The sequence below is a fragment of the Barbus barbus genome (assembly GCF_936440315.1).
Source record: "Barbus barbus genome assembly, chromosome: 43".
Lineage (NCBI taxonomy): Eukaryota > Metazoa > Chordata > Actinopteri > Cypriniformes > Cyprinidae > Barbus > Barbus barbus.
This window is the reverse complement of record NC_136721.1, coordinates 24,528,897-24,547,687: the sequence shown is the minus strand read 5'-3', so window position 1 is coordinate 24,547,687 and position 18,791 is coordinate 24,528,897. Positions and strand designations below refer to the sequence as shown.

Sequence of the window (18,791 nt, the reverse complement as noted above, 5' to 3'; positions counted from 1 at the left end):
GACTCTCTCAGATGAGAATTACTGTAAGAAATGCTCTTTAACAGACCAAGACTCAATTGTGTCTCAGATGTTGTGTCTCAGTGGGAGAATTAATATCAGACCTGTCATCCGGTAAGAGTCTAGAGCTGTAAAATGAATGTGGAGCATTGGAAAAGTGTTCGAGTTCATATTGCCATCTCTGACTTTGTAGATCTCAAAACAGTTTGAGACATTATTGAGATCTCTTCTGAAACTCTCTCTCTCTCTCTCTCTCTCTCTCTCTCTCTCTCTCTCTCCCTCTCTCTCTCTCTATATATATATATATCTTTCTCTCTCTCTCTCTCTCTCTCTCTATATATATATATATATGTATGTATATTGTTGATATATGAGATTAAAAGCTATAGAAATTAAAAAAGCCTCCAATTAAATTTGCATTTTTCAATTTTTTTTTTTACTAAAAATTACTCTTTATGAGGATATTCTTTCCAAAAATTATAATTTAAATCTTTATTCAGTCCACGCAAATGATCCAAAAACTACATAATATGTACATATGCAATATATACTTTTTTATATATTAATACATTTACAATTTTTTTTTATTTATTTTTTTTATATAATTTATTCATTTAAAACATTTAAAAAAAAATAAGTTTTGTGTGTGTATATATATATATATATATATATATATATATATATATATATATATATATGAAAATCATGAGATCATTTGTGATTTTATTTTTTATATTTCTAAAGGAAAACAGTTAGTAATGTCATTGTTGGGTTATTTGCGATGCTGGTAGTTGTTCTGTGTTTCTTCACGTGAAATACATTGTAAATGTGCTGTCTGAAGTGAATGGCAGCTGCTGGAGTTTCTGTAATGGAATAAATAAATAAACAGGCGGTTTGTTTGCATTGCAGCCGGTAGCGTTAGCAGATGGCCTCTGTTAAAGCACATATATGAATTCCTGCAGATCACCGTGTGTGTGTGTGTGTACGAGCTCTCACCAGCCCATCGTGTTTATATTAAAAGACATATGGATGTTCAAACGGCAGATACAACATCAAGAATATACCTGTATTGATTCAGCTGCTCCAGCCTGCATTCATTTAATTCACTTTTTGGATTCTACTATTTTGATTTCATGTTTGTCACGCAACAAAATGAGTTATGTATATGCATGCACTTAAGTATTTAGCTATTTATTATCATCTATTGAAATACATATTTTCTTATTTTCTTAAAATCTCAAATAAATTTGATATAATTTTTTTATATATAATCAAAAATACATTATATATATATATATATATATATATATATATATATATATAGATGTATATATGCGTGTGTGTGTGTGTGTGTGTATAAAATTTAAGTGTAATTAAATATAAAATATCACATTTTTATTTTACGAAATAAATAATTACATTTAATTAGAATTTTAAATATGTATTTTTCATATGTATGTTAAATTATACTTGTAATATTTCAGATTTAAAATATATTTTGGATATTTAATATATTTTAATAATATATTTTAAATATTTTTTTCTGTTATAGTCTTTTTTCAGAAATAGTTTTTCCGTTGTTCTGGCTGATTATTTAAGTCAAAAGTAGTTTCTTTGGTTGCTCGAACAAACAGATCCATGTTCTGGCGTCACTGCGTTTCACTCTTCAGAAAGTCTAATGACTGACTTCCAGTGACTCTCACTTCTAGTGAGAAAGTATTTTAACATCCAGAAAATGACACGCTTCATGTTGAAGTCAGAAGAATGGCAGTCGTGGAGACGCTCCTAATTAATCCAGCATGCAAATGCAGTCTGAAGTGATGTGATTGGTGTTAAAATGTAAGTGGTTGAGGTCCGTGAGTTTGTGGAAAGTTTTCTCACTCGTTGGGTTTGCGGGTCACCAACAGGGTCTTCAGAACTGCAGCTCACGCTCAAATTAATCTTTCCTGACAGTTTACAAGACGAAGCCATCAGAGTACAGCTGACTGACGGGGTGTGAGTGACACAACAGTGTAATGCATCCGACAGCGTTTGTGTAGCTTTAAAATCCTGCACCACTTGGAATTCTGGGAAGGGAGGGGGAATTATATGCAGAAACCTTATGATGAAATTCCCCCTCGATATCATTGTGAGGCGATCCTCATCTGCCTTCATCAGCTCATAACGCTCTCATTTAGCTCAAAGTCATGTTTAAAGCAGTCATCAATATTATATTGCTTCAATAAGGGTTAATAATTCATTCTGAATATTGCACAACCCTAAAAATGTAAATAATATTTTAAAAAAGACAAAAAAAAAGAAAACTAAAATAATCCTAGATTATGTGAATAAACTACTCATTGTCTTTGACACTTTTTTATTTTTATTTTATTTTTGGTTTTTAATGCTGTGCTTCATTCAGAATGTAATTGTTAATACCTTTCAAATTTCAGTGCATTTCATTCCTGAAAAGAAAAGAAATATTAACTTTCTTTATCATTACTTTATTCTAGTTGAATTGCTGAATCTGAACTGATGTTACAAACAGGATGGAGAATTTGAATGTAAGGAAATTCAAATAGCGGTTATTTTTGACTATAAATCACTTTTCTAGTGATTTCCTAGCACACAATCTTGACGGCGGTGAGTTTTGCGTGGAGAAGATTCATCAGATGCCAAACTCTCACTCCTCTCATTGCTGTCAGAGATTTTGAATGTAAGCTGATCCTCTGATGGTCAGACTCGTTTCCTCGTACCTGACCGGACAGATCTGACCTCTGAACCCGGCGTGACCTTGAGGTACTCCTCCTAACGGATGCGCACTAGCTAGGGGAGATGTTTGTAGTGCTCTGGGTCACGACACACACACTCACACACATTCAGTGAGGTCTGGAGGGCAGACGGGAAGACCAGAGCTAATCCTGAAAACTGAGCCGCTGCCAGAAACAAAAATTACACGTCACAGCTGAGAGAGAGAGAGAGAGAGAGTGTGTGTGTGTGTGTGTGTGTGTGTGTGTGTGTGTGGGGCGGTGGGGATGGGTGTGGGTGTACTTGTTTATGCTACATTGTGTTGACCAAATGTCCACACAAGGATAGTAAAACCTGAAATTTTTGACATTGTGGGGACTGATTAAATGAATAAATGACACAAAAAGTATTAAAAATGATGTTTATCTGAAAGTGTAAAAATGCAAACAGGTTTTCTGTAAGGGATAGGGTTTAGTTTAGATTAAGTTAAGTCTCATATTAGGGTTAATAATTTATTCTGAATGGCACACAACCCTAAATATAAAATAAAATATTTTATATATATTTTTAATGTAATGTAATTTTATTTTATTTTATTTTATGTTTAGGGTTGTGCATCATTCAGAATTGAATTAATAATACTGTTTCAATTCCAATTCAGTTCCCAAATTTGAATTGAGGTTGCATACATGATGGAGAATTTCAATTCAAATTTGAATGCAAGGAAGTGGAATTAACATGAATTGAAGTTAAAAAAATTTGTTTAGAAAAAAAACTCTTATTTTTGACAATAAATCAAAGTTGCTTAAAACAAATATTGAATGTTGGCTTGATAAAGAAAAAACTGAAAAACATATTTTAAAATTGTGTAGGCTTTTAGTTTCACTTTCACATTACCTGTTGAATTTATTTGAATTATAATTCAGTAAATTCTTCTTCCTGTCCAATTCAGCTTCCTGTAGTTGTAGCCAATGCAATGCAATTCACATTGAAAGTGAGTAAATTCAGTGACGTCTGAAGGAAATAAAACACCTAGAAACCAGAGCACCCTAGCAACTGCATAGCAACATTTGAACATTTTGAACACATTAGTAACAGCACAGGCTTGCACTGTCTCTCTGCTGAAAACCTAGTTTATTAATCTAATGGTGGGAAAGAACACACACACACACATACAGGGCCTCAGCTGGTCGTGTGCTGTAATATAACGTAAAAATAATAACGGCTAGAAATTATGTACAGAGTCGACATGAATTATTACCATGTGATTGTTTATTGTGTGTGTGGATGTAAGTGAGTTACAGTGTGAATATGCGTCTACAGCAACACAAATAAACATATTACACACACACACAAACAGCAGTGTAGAAGTAAAGATGGCGTTTGGACTCATGGGTCACATGACAATGTAATTCACGCAATGTGTGTGTGTGTGTGTATGTGTGTGTGTGAGAGAGAAAGTACAGCTGCAGCTGATATGGAAACATCTGTCTGTGTGTGTGTGTGTGAGAGAGAGAGAGAGAGAGAGAGTTTGTGATGCATTAGTCTGCTGTAGAAACATCTTAGGAATGTGTGTGTGTGTGTGTGTTTCCGCTTCCTGTGCAGGGTTTCAGACTGTGATTGCGTTACTGGTTTGGGGTGAAGGCTACACACACACACACACACACACACACATCTGTCCACTCGTTTCTCTTCATGCGTGAACGCTGCTGTTTATTGGCTGATGGTGTTGACTAACCAGAAGATAAAATGAATTGCAAATACATTACTTTGCATGTATCTTTATAAAATGTAGTAAATAAAATAGTAAATAACTAACTTTTAAAGTAATATTTCAACAATTTAACAAAGCTTTCAGCTAAAGTTCACATGACATGCACAGATAACATATTTAATATTTTTAGTAAGTTGAATGCTTTGTTTTTTATTTTACATTTATTTGAATTTTTCTGTAATTTTACATAGAAAATAGTAAAAAGTTTTAATTTAAAATTATTTATTTCAATTTTATTTGTATGATTTAATAATTTTTTAGCATAATTTTTCATCTATCACAATTTTATCATCTCATTTAGATTTACATTTTAAAATGATGTACGTTAATTTAATTTTAATGATTTAATTTAATTATTTAATTATTATTGATTTTTTTATGAATTCATAAACTTCTTGTCAATTAATTTTTGTTTTTGTTTAAAAAAAATTTTTTTTTATGAATTCTTTAATTCATCTTTAATTAATTTAATTCATTCACAATTATTTATCTTTTACATTTTAATGATTTCATTAATTATTAGCTTCTCATTAACTCATTTTGTATTCATGTTAAATGATGTATTCATGTTTCATTTCATTTCATGTAATTGATGTTATTTTTATAAATTCAATAATTCCCATCAACTCATTTCGATATTTATTTTCAAATTATTACGTTTATTTTCTTTCTTTATTATTTCACAAAATGATAATTCAAAGTACTTTACATAAAGATGATTTTAAATAATTATAAAATAACGACAACATATATACAAAAGCAATAAAAGCAAAAATAAAAAAAAGATTAAAAATTGACTTCATATGTTTTAAAAGGGTTAAGAATAAAATATGGTTTCAGTTAACTATAATAACCCTGGATGACATTCACACTCACGAAGCGTGCAGGTTGTTTTTGACGTGATTCTCACATCGTTCGCTCTGTTTGGCTTTCTGTAACATTCACAACTCGTTTATGATTTGATGTTTAACTCAAGATATTGTTTTCTTTGAAAAAGCTATGATTTACACTTCTGCGTGTGTGTGTGTGTGTGTGACAACTCCTCGTGTCTCTCTGATATTTAGCTGCTTGTCTGCTCGAGTACTTTTCTCCTTGTTGCACGTCAAAGTGTTAATTGCCCCTTGTTAAAAGCCCCGCTGTAAAAAGGCCCGTGTGTGTGTGTCTCTTCACCTGCCGTCTCTTTGCATCCAATTCCTCTTCCTGTGCTAAAGCTCCGCTAGGTGACGAGAGCCAGAAATCAGTGTGAGGACTCTCACACACACGCTGCCGGTTATTTTGAGACTCTGCTAACATCACCTCCACTTTAATGGGTTTACAAATATTCATTTATCCCGGCATTTACCTATTCATTGCATTTGAGCGTGCAGATAAAAGGCTGTGGATGTCTGAGGACGAGTGTGTGATGGAGGTGAGAGTGAGACGCAGATGCAGACAGGATGAAGAGAGGTGTAGATTTCCTCTCTCCTTCCTCCGTTTGCGAGGTGTTTGTCTCCGAGTGTGAAGCGCTCATCTTTTGACTGCGGATGGCACACAGACTGTTTGTCCTGAGCATCATCATTGATGATTTGAGGGAAAGTGCTGGATGGTTCTGTCTTCAGGTGTGGGAAGAGTGGTGTGTTATTGCTCAGAAGTGCCTCTTTCAGAGCTCTGGAGATTTTTGGCCATTCGGGATTGAGTACTAGCATACTGCATATTATATGCTATTTCAAAGATGATATAGTATACAACAATACACTTTTCAAGAAGTATTGTTAGACTGATGTCACAGGACCTCACTGCATAGCATTTTAATCAATAATAATATATTACATTATACAATTATTATGTACACAAATGATACATTATATAAATATATATATATATATCCTTTTTGTACATAATAATTGTATAATGTAATATATTATTATTTTAATTATTATTGATTAAAATGCTATGCTATATATTAGAGTATGAAATATATACATAATTTGTTATTATTATTATTATTATTATATAAAATCAATTATATATATATATACTACCTTTTGAAATATTTTTAAAATCATTTTGGGATAAGTTTTTATTTATTATTTTATGTATTATTGTAATAGTATTTATTATTATTATTATTATATGGTCTTATAATAAATAATATAATGAAAGTATGGTTCATGTATTCACTACCGCTTTAAATAATTAAGATTTTATTATTGTGTATTTATTATCTTTTTTTCATTATTATCATGATGATGATTAATATGTATTTTAGAATAAATAATATATTTATAATTTATATATACACGACACCTTTTGGAATCATATTTAGAATAATGTATTTATTTATTCTTAATTTTTATCTGTTTATTATTATTAATATTGTTGTAAAATATGTGATTAATGTAGCATGTTTATATACACTACCATTCGGAATAATAAAGATGTTTTTGAAAGTCTCTTCTGTTCATCAAGGCTGCATTTGTTTGATCAAAAATATAATACAAATACATCTATTTTAATATGTAAGTTATTTCTGTGATGCAAAGCTGAATTTTCAGCAGCCATATTGAGATCTGATCCACTGTGACTTTGGGATCTTGAGAAGTGTTTTAAACACTATGCAGTGTGCAGTCGGCTAGTATTCCACTCTGAGGATGATGATGATGAAATGTTCTCACTGCTCTGGAATGCCATCACACACACACACACACACACACATTCGCTCAGCACTGAGTAATGAGGCAGTGATGAGTGCGTCCCGCAGCGCAGGGGTCAGAGGTCAGAGAACTGTCTCAGCTGCTGCCGAGAATCAGTGATGACACAGCAGAGTGTGAGTGTGAGTGTGTGTGTGTGTGTGTCTGGTGAACTAATCCACCTTTACGCACACAGTCCAAGCTAAATCCCCCACCGTTTTTTCCCAAACACACACACACACACACACACACACACACACGTGTCAGAGCTCTGCAAGAGGAAACTGATGTATGTGAGTGTCTCCTCCAGCCATTAATTATCAGAACACAGAACAGCACACCTGACACACACACAAACACACCCACACCTGTACACACATGCTGATGCTGAAACACACACACACATTCTCACATACAGGTACATCTAAAAAAAAAATTAATATCATGAAAAAGGTCTATTTTTTTCACTCATTTCAGAAAGTGAAACCCATATACAGTATCATATAGATTCATTACACATAGAGTGAAATATTTCAAGCCTTTATTTCTTGAAGTTTTGATGATTATGGCTTACAGATAATGAAAATGGGGTGGTGATGGCGCAGTGGATAAGACACATGCCTTTGGTGTGAGAGACCCGGGTTCGAATCCACTGTGAGACACCAATGTGTCCCTGAGCAAGACACTTAACCCCTAGTTGCTCCAGAGGCGTGTGACCTCTGACATATATAGCAATTGTAAGTCGCTTTGGATAAAAGCGTCAGCTAAATGAATAAATGTAAATGTAAATGAAAACCCAAAATTCAGTGTCTCAGAAATTAGAATATTAAATAAGATCAATAAAAAAAGGATATTTTAAACAGAAATGTCAGGCTGCTGAAAAGTATGTTCATATCTATGTACTTGGTTGGACCTCCTTTTGCATGAATTACTGCATCAATGCGGCGTGGCATGGAGGCAATCAGCCCGTGGCACTGCTCAGGTGTAATGGAAGCCCAGGTTGCTTTGATAGTGGCCTTCAGGTCATCTGCATTGTTGGGTCTGGTGTCTCTCATCTTCCTCTTGACAATACCCCATAGATTCTCTATGGGGTTCAGGTCAGGCGAGTTTGCTGGCCAATCAAGCACAGTAACACCATGGACATTGAACCAGCTTTTGGTACCTTTGGCAGTGTGGGCAGGTGCCAAGTCCTGCTGGAAAATGAAATCAGCATCTCCATAAAGCTGGTCAGCAGAAGGAAGCATGAAGTGCTCTAAAATTTCCTGGTAGATGGCTGCATTGACTGTGGACTTCAGAAAACACAGTGGAGCAACACCAGCAGATGACATGGCAGCCCAAACCATCCCTGACTGTGGAAACTTCTCACTGGACTTCAAGCAACATGGATTCTGTACCTCTCCACTCTTCCTCCAGACTCTGGGACGTTGATTTCCAAATAAAATGCAACATTTACTTTCATCTGAAAAGAAGACTTTGGACCACTGAGCAACAGTCCAGTTCTTTTTCTCCACAGCCCAGGTAAGACGCTTCTGATGTTGTCTCTGGTTCAGAAGTGGCTTGGTAGCCCTTTTCCTGAAGACGTCTGAGCGTGGAGACTCTTGATGCACTGACTCCAGCTTCTCCTTGTGAAGCTCTCACAAGTGTTTGACAGTATTCTCCCTGTTGTTTGTGCACCTTTTCCTACACAAATTCTTCTTTCCAGTCAACTTTGCATTTAATATGCTTTGATACAGCACTCTGTAAACAGCCACTCCTTTCAGTAATGACCCTCTGTGACTTACCCTCTTTGTGGAGGGCGTCAATGTGCGTCCTCTGGATCATTGCCAAGTCAGCAGTCTTCTCCATTATTGTGGATTCAAAGAACAAGAGATACCTGGAATTTATACTGTAGAGATGGTCATTAATTGAGACTCAAATGTAAATATTCTAATGTTTTGAGATACTGATTTTTGACTTTCATGAGCTTTAAGCTGTAATCATGAAATTTAAAAAAAAAAAACTTTTGAAATCTTTTACTTTACATGTAATGAATCTAAAATATATGAAAGTTTCACTTTTTGAAATAAGCTACAAATTTTTTTTACTGTTTTTAAGGGAGTCTCTTCTGCTCATCAAGGCTGTATTTATTCGATCAAAAATACAGAAAAAAACTGTAATATTGTGAATCTTATTGCAATTTCTAATAATGGTTTCCTATTTTATATACTTTAAAATAGAATTTATTTTCAGCATCATTACTCCAGTCTTCAGTGTCACATGATTCTTCAGAAATCATTCTAATATGCTGATTTATTATGAGTGCTGAAACTCTTGTTCTGCTTCATATTGTTTTTCGGAACATGATACATTTTTCTTTGATTCTTTGATGAATGCAAAGTTAAAAAGAACAGCCTTTGCTCAAAATAGAAATCTTTTCTAACAATATAAGTCTTTACTCTGACATTTATTCATTTAACACATCCCTCCTGTATTAATCTCTTAAAAAAACAAAAGAAGAAAAAATGTACTGACCCCAAACGTTTGAATAGCATTGTATATTGTAACACAATTTATTTTTAAATAAATCAATTCTGTTCTTTTTAACTTTTTATTGATCAAAGAATCCTAAAGAAAATATCACAGGTCGCAAAAAAATATGAAGCAGCACAACGGTTTCCAACATTGATTATAAATCAGTATATTAGAATGATTTCTGAAGATCATGTGACACTGAAGACTGGAGTAATGATGCTGGAAATACAGCTTTGATCCCAGAAATAAATTACAATTTAAAGTATATTAAAATAGAAAACTGTTTTTTTACATTGCAATAATATTTCACAATATTCTGTATTTTTAAAATAAAAAATTCCCCCAAACTTTTGAGCGGCAGCGTATATACAGTCAAACCAAAAATGATTCAGACACCAGATATAATTTTTGATATTTTTGTACTAGTGGGTGCAGGACACTATAGTTAATTTATGTAAGTGAGGAGAGCAAAATAAAGTAAACTGTGACATAATATACCCAAAGATCCTTCATGCAATGGACAACCAGTAAAAACTGATAAAAATTTGGGAACAAAAATTATTCAGACACTTTGATGTTTTGCGTAAGTGTTTTTTCTTTAATTGCTAATGTGTCCTTTTTACACCACAGACTGAACAAAACGAGGAATTGCTTGGTAATTGGTTGAGCTAAATTGGTTTTATCTAATTGTGTGCTTAACTTTAACAACTGACGCATTAAACCCAATTCATTACAAACCTTTCTATCAAAGCTATCTGACATTATCAAGATCAATTTGTTCCGACACAGTTTCACTCTGAGTTCTTATCATATTTTATTACCATTTTCTAAACTATAGCAAATAAAGTGTGATAATGTGAAAAATGTTGAAGGTGTTTGAATAAATTGGTTTGACTGTACATATATATATTAAATATTTATTTATATATTGTATTATACTTTATTTATTTTTGGAGATTACAGAATTTATAGTTCTAAGTGAACTATCCCTTTAATTGTGATTTTTATCGCTCTTTATTTGATCATTTATTTACCCTGAAATGAATTGGTTTTGGATCCCATTGACTTTTTTATTATATTTATATTGTTTACTATATGGTTATATTTTTATCTGTGTTCTGTGGAGGAAATAAAGTCCTACAGGTTAGGAATGACACAAGGACAAGTAAATGATGACAGAATGATAATCTTTGGGTGAACTACTCCACTTCAATATTCAGTGTGCTTTGTTTCACTGCGCATTTGAGCAGATGTGGAGCAGTAATGCTGTGTGCTTTTCTGAACATAAGTAAGAAAGACTCTTTAAAGTGGATGCTGATGACGGTGCGGTGGTTTCTCCCGCGGTGCTGCTGTCTGCACTCATTAGCTTCAGGTTTGATCTCTCTCGGTCGCTGGGAAGGAGAGATTTCTGATGTTCTCTGGGTTTGGCTGAAGTTTAACAGCGGGGTGGGCCTCGTCTACGGTGGCCTGCCGTGGCCAAATCTCATGGGCATCTGAGGGCCGCGGTCCGAGGGGAACGGGCCCCCGTGGGTCCGCCAGACCTGCAGACTGTGGGCCATTTAGCATGGACCGACCCTAGGAGATGGATGCTCGCAGGGGTCCTCATTCATCTGCTTCAGGCCTCCTGCTCTTTTTAGCCTCCCTGCTTCCCTCTGCACTCCTTCTTTCACGCGACCAACATCCATCTCACTGCTGTGCTTCTCTGTCTCCTCCTTTCTCCCCAGAAAGTTTTATTGCTCAGAGGTTGCTCTTTCATTTCTCAAGAGACTGCGTTATTGAAGTACATTTGTTAAGCAGTTCATTAGACTTCAATGAGTCACTAGTTGCCATCCAGTAAGAAACTAGAGCTATAAAAAAATAATTAAATGAGTCCATTTTGAGCAAATGAGCAGTGTTGGGGAAAGTTACTTTTAAAAGTAACGCATTACAATATCGTGTTATTCCCTAAAAAAGTAACTAATTACGTTACATTATTACTTATTATGGAAAGTAATGCATTACGTTGCATTTGAGTTACTTTTTAAATCTGGTCAGGGTTTGCTTGTTTGTTTTTAATATAAACAAGTTCTTCTTGTACAAATGTAAAAGCCCTTTCACACCAAAAGTGAAATGAATACACCTCAGGATGAAGGAAATGTAGATTCAGGTCTGTACGGTAGAGGACGCCGCTCAAACTAATCACATGAAGAATATGACGCAGGAGAAGAACGTTCAACACTATTCAACAATAACATAAATGAAACACAAATGTGTCGTTTTAGCTTATTATTATGGTTGAATTGCATCATCGAAGCTCAGTAGCAAAGATGTTGGTTAATAAAATGGGATTAAATACATAAATTATATTTGTTTTATTTAACAATTAATTATTGCATATTTGTTAGTTATTTTATAGTTTGCATTTGACTTTTTATTGATTTTGAGGAATACTGAATCTGTTTTTGTGCAGGTAAGATGAGTAAATGCATGTATATTTAGTCTAGATCTACAGTAAGATTATTAACTCTGCACTTACTCCTGATTTCTCTCAACATGGCAACACAAGAGCTGTCAGTCAAGACATGAGAAACAAAGTAACTGGATTTAATTTTAGAAAAGGTCTCAATATAGTCATTTGCAGAGTAGGAGGTAACACATTACAAGTAGCACGAGTTAAGTAATCAGATGACTTTTTAAAGTAGTAATGTATTCCTTTTTAATATCGAAGGAAAACTAAAATGTAAGTCTGAGCTGTTTCAACTGAAAGAAACTTGCACTGACTGATCTTAAAATATATCAGTGCCTTTGTTTTGTCTCAAGATGAACACAAGTAATGATTTTTTCTATGGCATGTTTATAAAAATTACTTAAATGTCCTAATTGAACAATGGCTTAATCCTGGTTTAGGCTAAGGCCTGTCTTTGAAACAGGGCCTAGAAGACACAAGTGAGATTACTGAAGTCTTTATCTGAACTGAGCTGAATGATGCTTCATTTCTGTTTATTCTCTTTTTAAACTCGTTGTGGTTCAGGAGAATCTTTTGAGACATTAAAGAGATCTCATTTGTGATGTTTTTACATTTAATATTAATATATCAATTGCTGACTTTGATATCATGGCAAGTATGAGTTTTGAGTGAGATCTCTTCTGTGAGATTACAAGGGTCTTTTTCTCAGGAGAAGCATTTAATAAACAAGCCACTCAATCTCAGTTTAATCTCTTTTTAATCTCACTGAGTTCCAGGAGAAGCATTTGAGATAATTAAGAGATCTTATTTTAGCATTGAGAAGCATGACATTTTAATCTCTTTTTAATCTTATTGTGTTCTAGGAGTAACATCTGAGATCTCATTTGTTATTTTTTTGTATATAATGATGAGAAATATGAGGTTAGTGTAAAGATTACTGAGGTCTTTTTCTCAGGAGAAAGGAATGATGCTTAATCGTTTTGATCTCTTTTTTTTTACGGGCAGTCGTGGCCTAGTGGATAGAGAGTTGGACTTGTAACCCGACGGTCGTGGGTTCGAGTTTCAGGTCCGGCAGGGATTGTAGGTGGGGGGATTCAATAACCAACACTCTCTGCACCCTCAATACCACGACTGAGGTGAGACCCTTGAGCAAGGCACCGAACCCCCAACAGCATTGGCTGCCCACTGCTCCGGGTGTATGTTCACTACTGTGTGTACACTTGGGTTAAATGCACTTGGGTTACACTTGGATGGGTTAAATGCAGAGCACAAATTCTGAGTATGGGTCACCATACTTGGCCACACACCACTTAACTTTCCTTTTTTAATCTCGTTGTGGTTGAGGAGAAACATTTGAGACATTAAAGAGATCTTTTTTAAAGTCCTATAAGGATCTTTTGTCTGTACATAATTTGCTTTTTATTTATGATCGCAGGTTTTGATATCTTGGCAAATATAATTTTAGAGTGAGACATTGCTGACAGATTACTGGGGTCTTTTTCTAGGGAGAAGCATTCTAGGAGACGCATTTGAGACAGAAAAGAGGTCTCTTTTGTGATAAAAAAAAAAAAAGCCTTAAAGGGGCTTAACAGGTTCTTTGTACGGCAGTGGTGCTATATAGCACCTTAGTCACCCCAAAGAACCACTGAAGACCCATACAGGAGCTTAACAGGTTCTGGTAGCGGTGCCAAAGAACCGGTGAAGAACCACTGAAGCACCAAGATTTGCTATAGAGCACCAAAAGTGTTTCCCATATGATTACGAGCCAAAGAACCACTTTTAGTGCTATATAGCACCATTTGTTTTGAGAGTGTGAGTTTAGTGTGAGACATCGCCGAGATCTTTTCTGTGAGATTTTTTTCATGGCTCTTAATTTCTGTTTAATCTCTTTTTAATCTCATTGCATTCTACGAGAAGCGTTTGAGACATTAGAGAGATCTCATTTGTGATTTCTTTTCCAATAAGGATATTCTGTCTGTGCATAATTAGATTTTTAATATTGGTTCCAAACTTTATGTTTGCATGAGTTCGGTGTGAAACATCGTCAAGACCTCTTGTAAAATATGAGATTGCTGGGGTTGTTCGGTCTCTTTTTAATCTCGTTGCATTCTTGGAAAAGCTTTTGAGATATTCCTCTCACTTTCTCCTCTTTTGTCCCATATTTTTGTTTGTTGCACTTTTCCAATTACGTTAATGTCTTCTCGGTTTCTTGCAATCATCATTTGGTGGCCAGGCAAGCATGCGCCTGCTGTTATTAATGCGGCCCGGTAATCCTTCACGGGCGTCTTCAGGTGTGTGTCATTTATCTTTGTTAATATTTCCTCTGGATGCCAGCTGTGTACCTGTGCCAGCCGGCTCCCAAACTGGGCATGAGACTCGGCATGCGGATCGCGCCGGGCCGGCTCTTTTCCTCCGTAGTTGCGAGGCAACGGCGCTTGGGAGAAAGCGTCCATCCCGCTGAAAATGAGACACTTTTGTTTTAGCGTCCCCCCTCCTGCAAAAAAACCCTCCTTAACTGTGAGAGGGGGCGACTTATTTAAGACAAGGACTCTTTTGTTTTAGCCTGTGAAAGGCGGCAGACCCCGCTCTCCTCCACGGGGAAGCCTGTGACCAGGGGCCGCCGCGTAATTGGCCTATTTAGCTTGTTTTGCATGTGAATGCGGCTCTAGTCAAGCATCGCTAAGTCTGTTGTGAGAGCTGCCGTCATTTGAATTCAGCTCAGCGCAAACATTCTCCCTACATTATCACTTCCTCTAATGAGCCCGGCCCGGGACGTTACCCCCCGAGTGTCCCTAAAAAGTTCGGAAGGAAGTTTACGTTACGTCTCGCGCCCAGGGCTCACGCTCTTTCCCGGATCGGACTTCCGAACATCCACTGTCCTTTCAGCTAGCTTTCTTGTTGGAATGAGCGAACGAGCTCTCGTTAGCTGGGCTTGATTAGCAGAACAGTGCTAGCTGAGAACAGGGTAATGATGGGAAGAGTTTGTGCGGGGTAAGTGTGCTCGCTTCGGAGCTTCGCTGGGTCACATGGATGCTGGATTGATGGATGATCTTCCTGAATTTACATATTTGGAAAAGCTTGGCTCTAATTATGAAGGTTAAATTGTATTTTTAATAGTTTCCACTTTTATAATCCCAATTAAAGGCATTTTGTTTACCTGCTTTTTAAATGTTGTTTGCTTTAATGCACTTTTTTTAGCACATTTTATGACATTCCAAGCATGTTTTTTGTATATTTCTGTCATTATTTTTGATGTAATTATGAAGGTCAAAATGTCTTTCAAATGTCATAACTTGGCCTTTTTTTTAACTTTTTTCTAAATATTTTGTGCAACAAAAATCACCTTTTTAGCAAAAAGTATGAACTTTCAAGCATCTGTTTGTATATTTCTGACATTTTTTGATGAAATTATGAAGGTCAAATGTTCTTTTAAACATCACAACTTTTATAATCCAAATTAAAGGCCTTTATTTGAATTTTTTTAATATTGTATGCTTTGCTGCAATGTTGCATCACTTTTTTAACAAAACATTATGAAATTTCAAGCCTCTTTTTGTACATTTCTCTATTTTTTTTAAATTATGACTAATTATGAAGGTTAAATTGTCTTTTAGATGTCAGAACTTTTATAATTGCAATTAAAGGCATTTGTACTTTTTTAAATACTGTGTGCTTTAACTCAACATTGCAGTACTTTTAAGCACAAAATTGGCATCTGTTTATATATTTCTGTCATTTTTGGATGTAACTGAAGGTCAAATTGTCTTTTAAACATCACAATTTTTATATTTCAAATTAATGGCCTTTATTAGAATTTTTCTGAAATACTGTTTGCTTTAATGCAACATTACATCACCTTTTTAACAAAAAAATGAAATATCAAGCTTCGTTTTGTACATTTCTTTAATTTTTAATGAAATTTTTATAATCCAAATTCAAATAAATCCAGTTGTCTTTTTACTGTTTTTTAAATGTAATGTGTTTAATACAACATTCCAACACTTTTTGTAGCACGAAATTGACATTTCAAGCATCTGTTTTTATATATCTGCCATTTGTTGATCAAACTGTGGCTTTAATTATGAAGGTCAAATTGTCTTTTAAATATCACTACTTTAAAAATCCCGATTAAAGCCTTGATAAAAAAATATTGTGTGCATCATTTTAGCACACAATATGCCATTTCAAGCATCTGTTTGTATATTTCAAACAGTATATATCTGTTTGTATGTTTATATGTCTCTTTTGGAGAAGTTTCACAGATGATGAAAGGAAAACACTGTGGCACAGCAAATGTATTTATTTATTTTCAGATGTTTTATTAGTTGTGCAGCATTTTAATCTAGCTTCAGAATTTCAGTGTATTCTAAACCGGTTATTTAATATCTGTGTAATGCTATATTTTGTCTTTCTTTGACAAACATTGCATGCAATGTCTTGAGAATGTTATGAAGCGCTCTGATGTGTCTCTGCTTGTGTTTAACTTGAGGGATGTGTGGCATCTTTCTTTTTTTAATTTAATCGTGTGTTTTATCCTAATCGAGTGTCTGTCCGTTTGTGTTTGTGTCCAGTCGAGTCTCATGGGAGGCGAGGTGGGGATGGTCAGTCCGGAGACGGTGTCTCCCACCAAACTGGGCTCGCAGTATTACCAGCATTACGCAGGAAACCCGCGCCGACGAGCCCTTCACAGCGACTCCATGGGTGAGCCTTCATCACCACCATCACCATCATCAACCACTTTATTCACTCTAAAAAAGCTGCTTTATTCTTAAAGTCCTTGCGTTTGTTTCATCATGTCAGGACCTTCAAGAACACGTTTTCATTTGTTATTTTTTAATCTCTTCTGTCAAAAAAAGAGAAGCTTGCAGTGATTATTGATTTTCTTTCTTTTTGTGCATTTAAAGACCTTTATTTGTGTTCCTAACAATGCATCAACCCTGGGGCCTTGAAGTGCCAACCTTCAATAGGTGTCAACCTTCAGGGCAAATCGCACGCTTTTATTTCTGTCAGAAACACACACAATGTCTGTCACTCACTAAACTGTGTTTCGCTGCATTTAAATGCAACTACGATCATCATTTGCCCAATCAATCATGTTAAATATCTCGTCTGTCTTTGTTTTTTTCTAGAAGTCCAGGCGAAGAAGGTTCGGAAAGTTCCTCCCGGATTGCCCTCATCAGTAAGTCAGTGTTTTATGCACGAGCGTTTTTCACCTGAAGCACTTCTGTCAGTCGCACAAAGCATGTTAAAGGCTTTAACTCTGCAGTCAAAAGGCAGCGAGGCGACACAATAGCGTGTGAGTGTGTATTGTGTGTCGCGTGAGGCCCGGTTAATGACGCTGGAATGTCCAAACGCAGCTCTGTGTCGGAGCAGACGCCCCGCGGGACGTCCGGACCGTATTGTGCTGTAGTTCTTTAAGAGGCAGGACAGAAAGAGCCGCGGTATAATGGAGTCCTGATGGGACGCTGTGGTCTCTGTGAAGGTGATCGCGGCAGATTCCCGCACAGGTCCGGCGTGTGTCGTTCCAGCGCAGGTGTTTCTGACACGGGAAACACTTTGAGCCTCATGTGACTCATTAATGCCTCATACGGCATGACACACGCCTGTGTTTGAGATGCGAATACCATTAGACATGCTTACTGTGTGTGTGTGTGTTGATGGAAATCGGCTTTCAGTGTCGTAGTGTTTGAGAGAATTTGTGATGGCATCAGACTTTTAGAGAGCAGTTAATTTTGAATAGTTATTATTTTTTAATAATAATTTATTTTATTTTATTATTTAACAATAAATGATTATTTTTGCTATTTTTTATTATTAAATATTGCAAATAGTTTTTTGCAAATACTAAAATTTTAAATGCAATGATTATTTTAATTTACATCATATAATTGTTTAGCATTTATATAATAACAATAATACCTGTTCTTATTATTATTATATATGAATAATCATTAATATTTACAATTAGCTATTATTATTGTTAATTTAAATAATAAATAATTAGTGTATGTTGATATAATACTGTTACCTGATGTTAAATGATATCTGATGGTAGTATTATATTTAGTGAGCTTGATATGACAAACATTTGAGACATTTTCTCATTTTGCCAGCAGAAGTACTGTTTACTAATTTATCTGCACACATTATTAATTTACAGCTATGAAATCCATTTAGAAATCTGTTGCCTTTATTTGTAAAATGCGGAAAAAAAATGGTTTTGTATATGCAGAAATGATTTGGCACAAATACAAACATTTCACATTTATACTTTAAATTTAGCAAATGATGTGTGTGTTATATTAATTCAGATTCTTGCTGTGCAGTTTTCAGATGTTAGTAAATGTGTTAAAGCAGCTCTGTGGTGTTTTTTGCTTTCTCACATGATAATAGAAATATTTCTGAAGGCTTTTCCTCTAACTCGTGTGTGCTGAGTGAATGTCAATGCACAGGATCTTTGTTCATGCTGAGCAGACGGCTGTTGAGTTGCATTTGTTGGGTTTGTGGTTCATTATGTGCTTCTCAGTTTGTCCGATTCGTTCTGAGTGTCTCTGTCGCTCGGTTTGTTCAGTAAAAGACCAGAAGCTTTAGAGTAAAAATAAACGTGCTGAAGGAAAAAATGCAGAACAGAACGAGACATTTTAGAAATGATGTTTTCTGTGGATTA

The 18,791-nt window shown here is 35.2% G+C and overlaps 2 protein-coding genes across 6 annotated transcripts in view; one reads left to right on the top strand and one right to left on the bottom strand.

The window, feature by feature from the left end:
• The window catches only part of LOC306861931 (uncharacterized protein), a 1,169,885-nt gene that overhangs the window by 860,183 nt on the left and 290,911 nt on the right, over positions 1–18,791 (bottom strand). The gene's annotated exons all lie outside the window — the stretch shown is intronic.
• LOC306861928 (transcription factor 4-like) overlaps positions 1–18,791 on the top strand; it is a 169,853-nt gene that overhangs the window by 83,292 nt on the left and 67,770 nt on the right. For all 5 annotated transcript variants that reach the window (XM_079404424.1, XM_079404423.1, XM_079404426.1 and 2 more), the window contains 2 exons: positions 16,696–16,825; positions 17,254–17,303. In XM_079404424.1, coding sequence (XP_079260550.1) covers positions 16,696–16,825; positions 17,254–17,303 — 180 coding nt within the window. The remainder of the gene's footprint in view (positions 1–16,695; positions 16,826–17,253; positions 17,304–18,791) is intronic.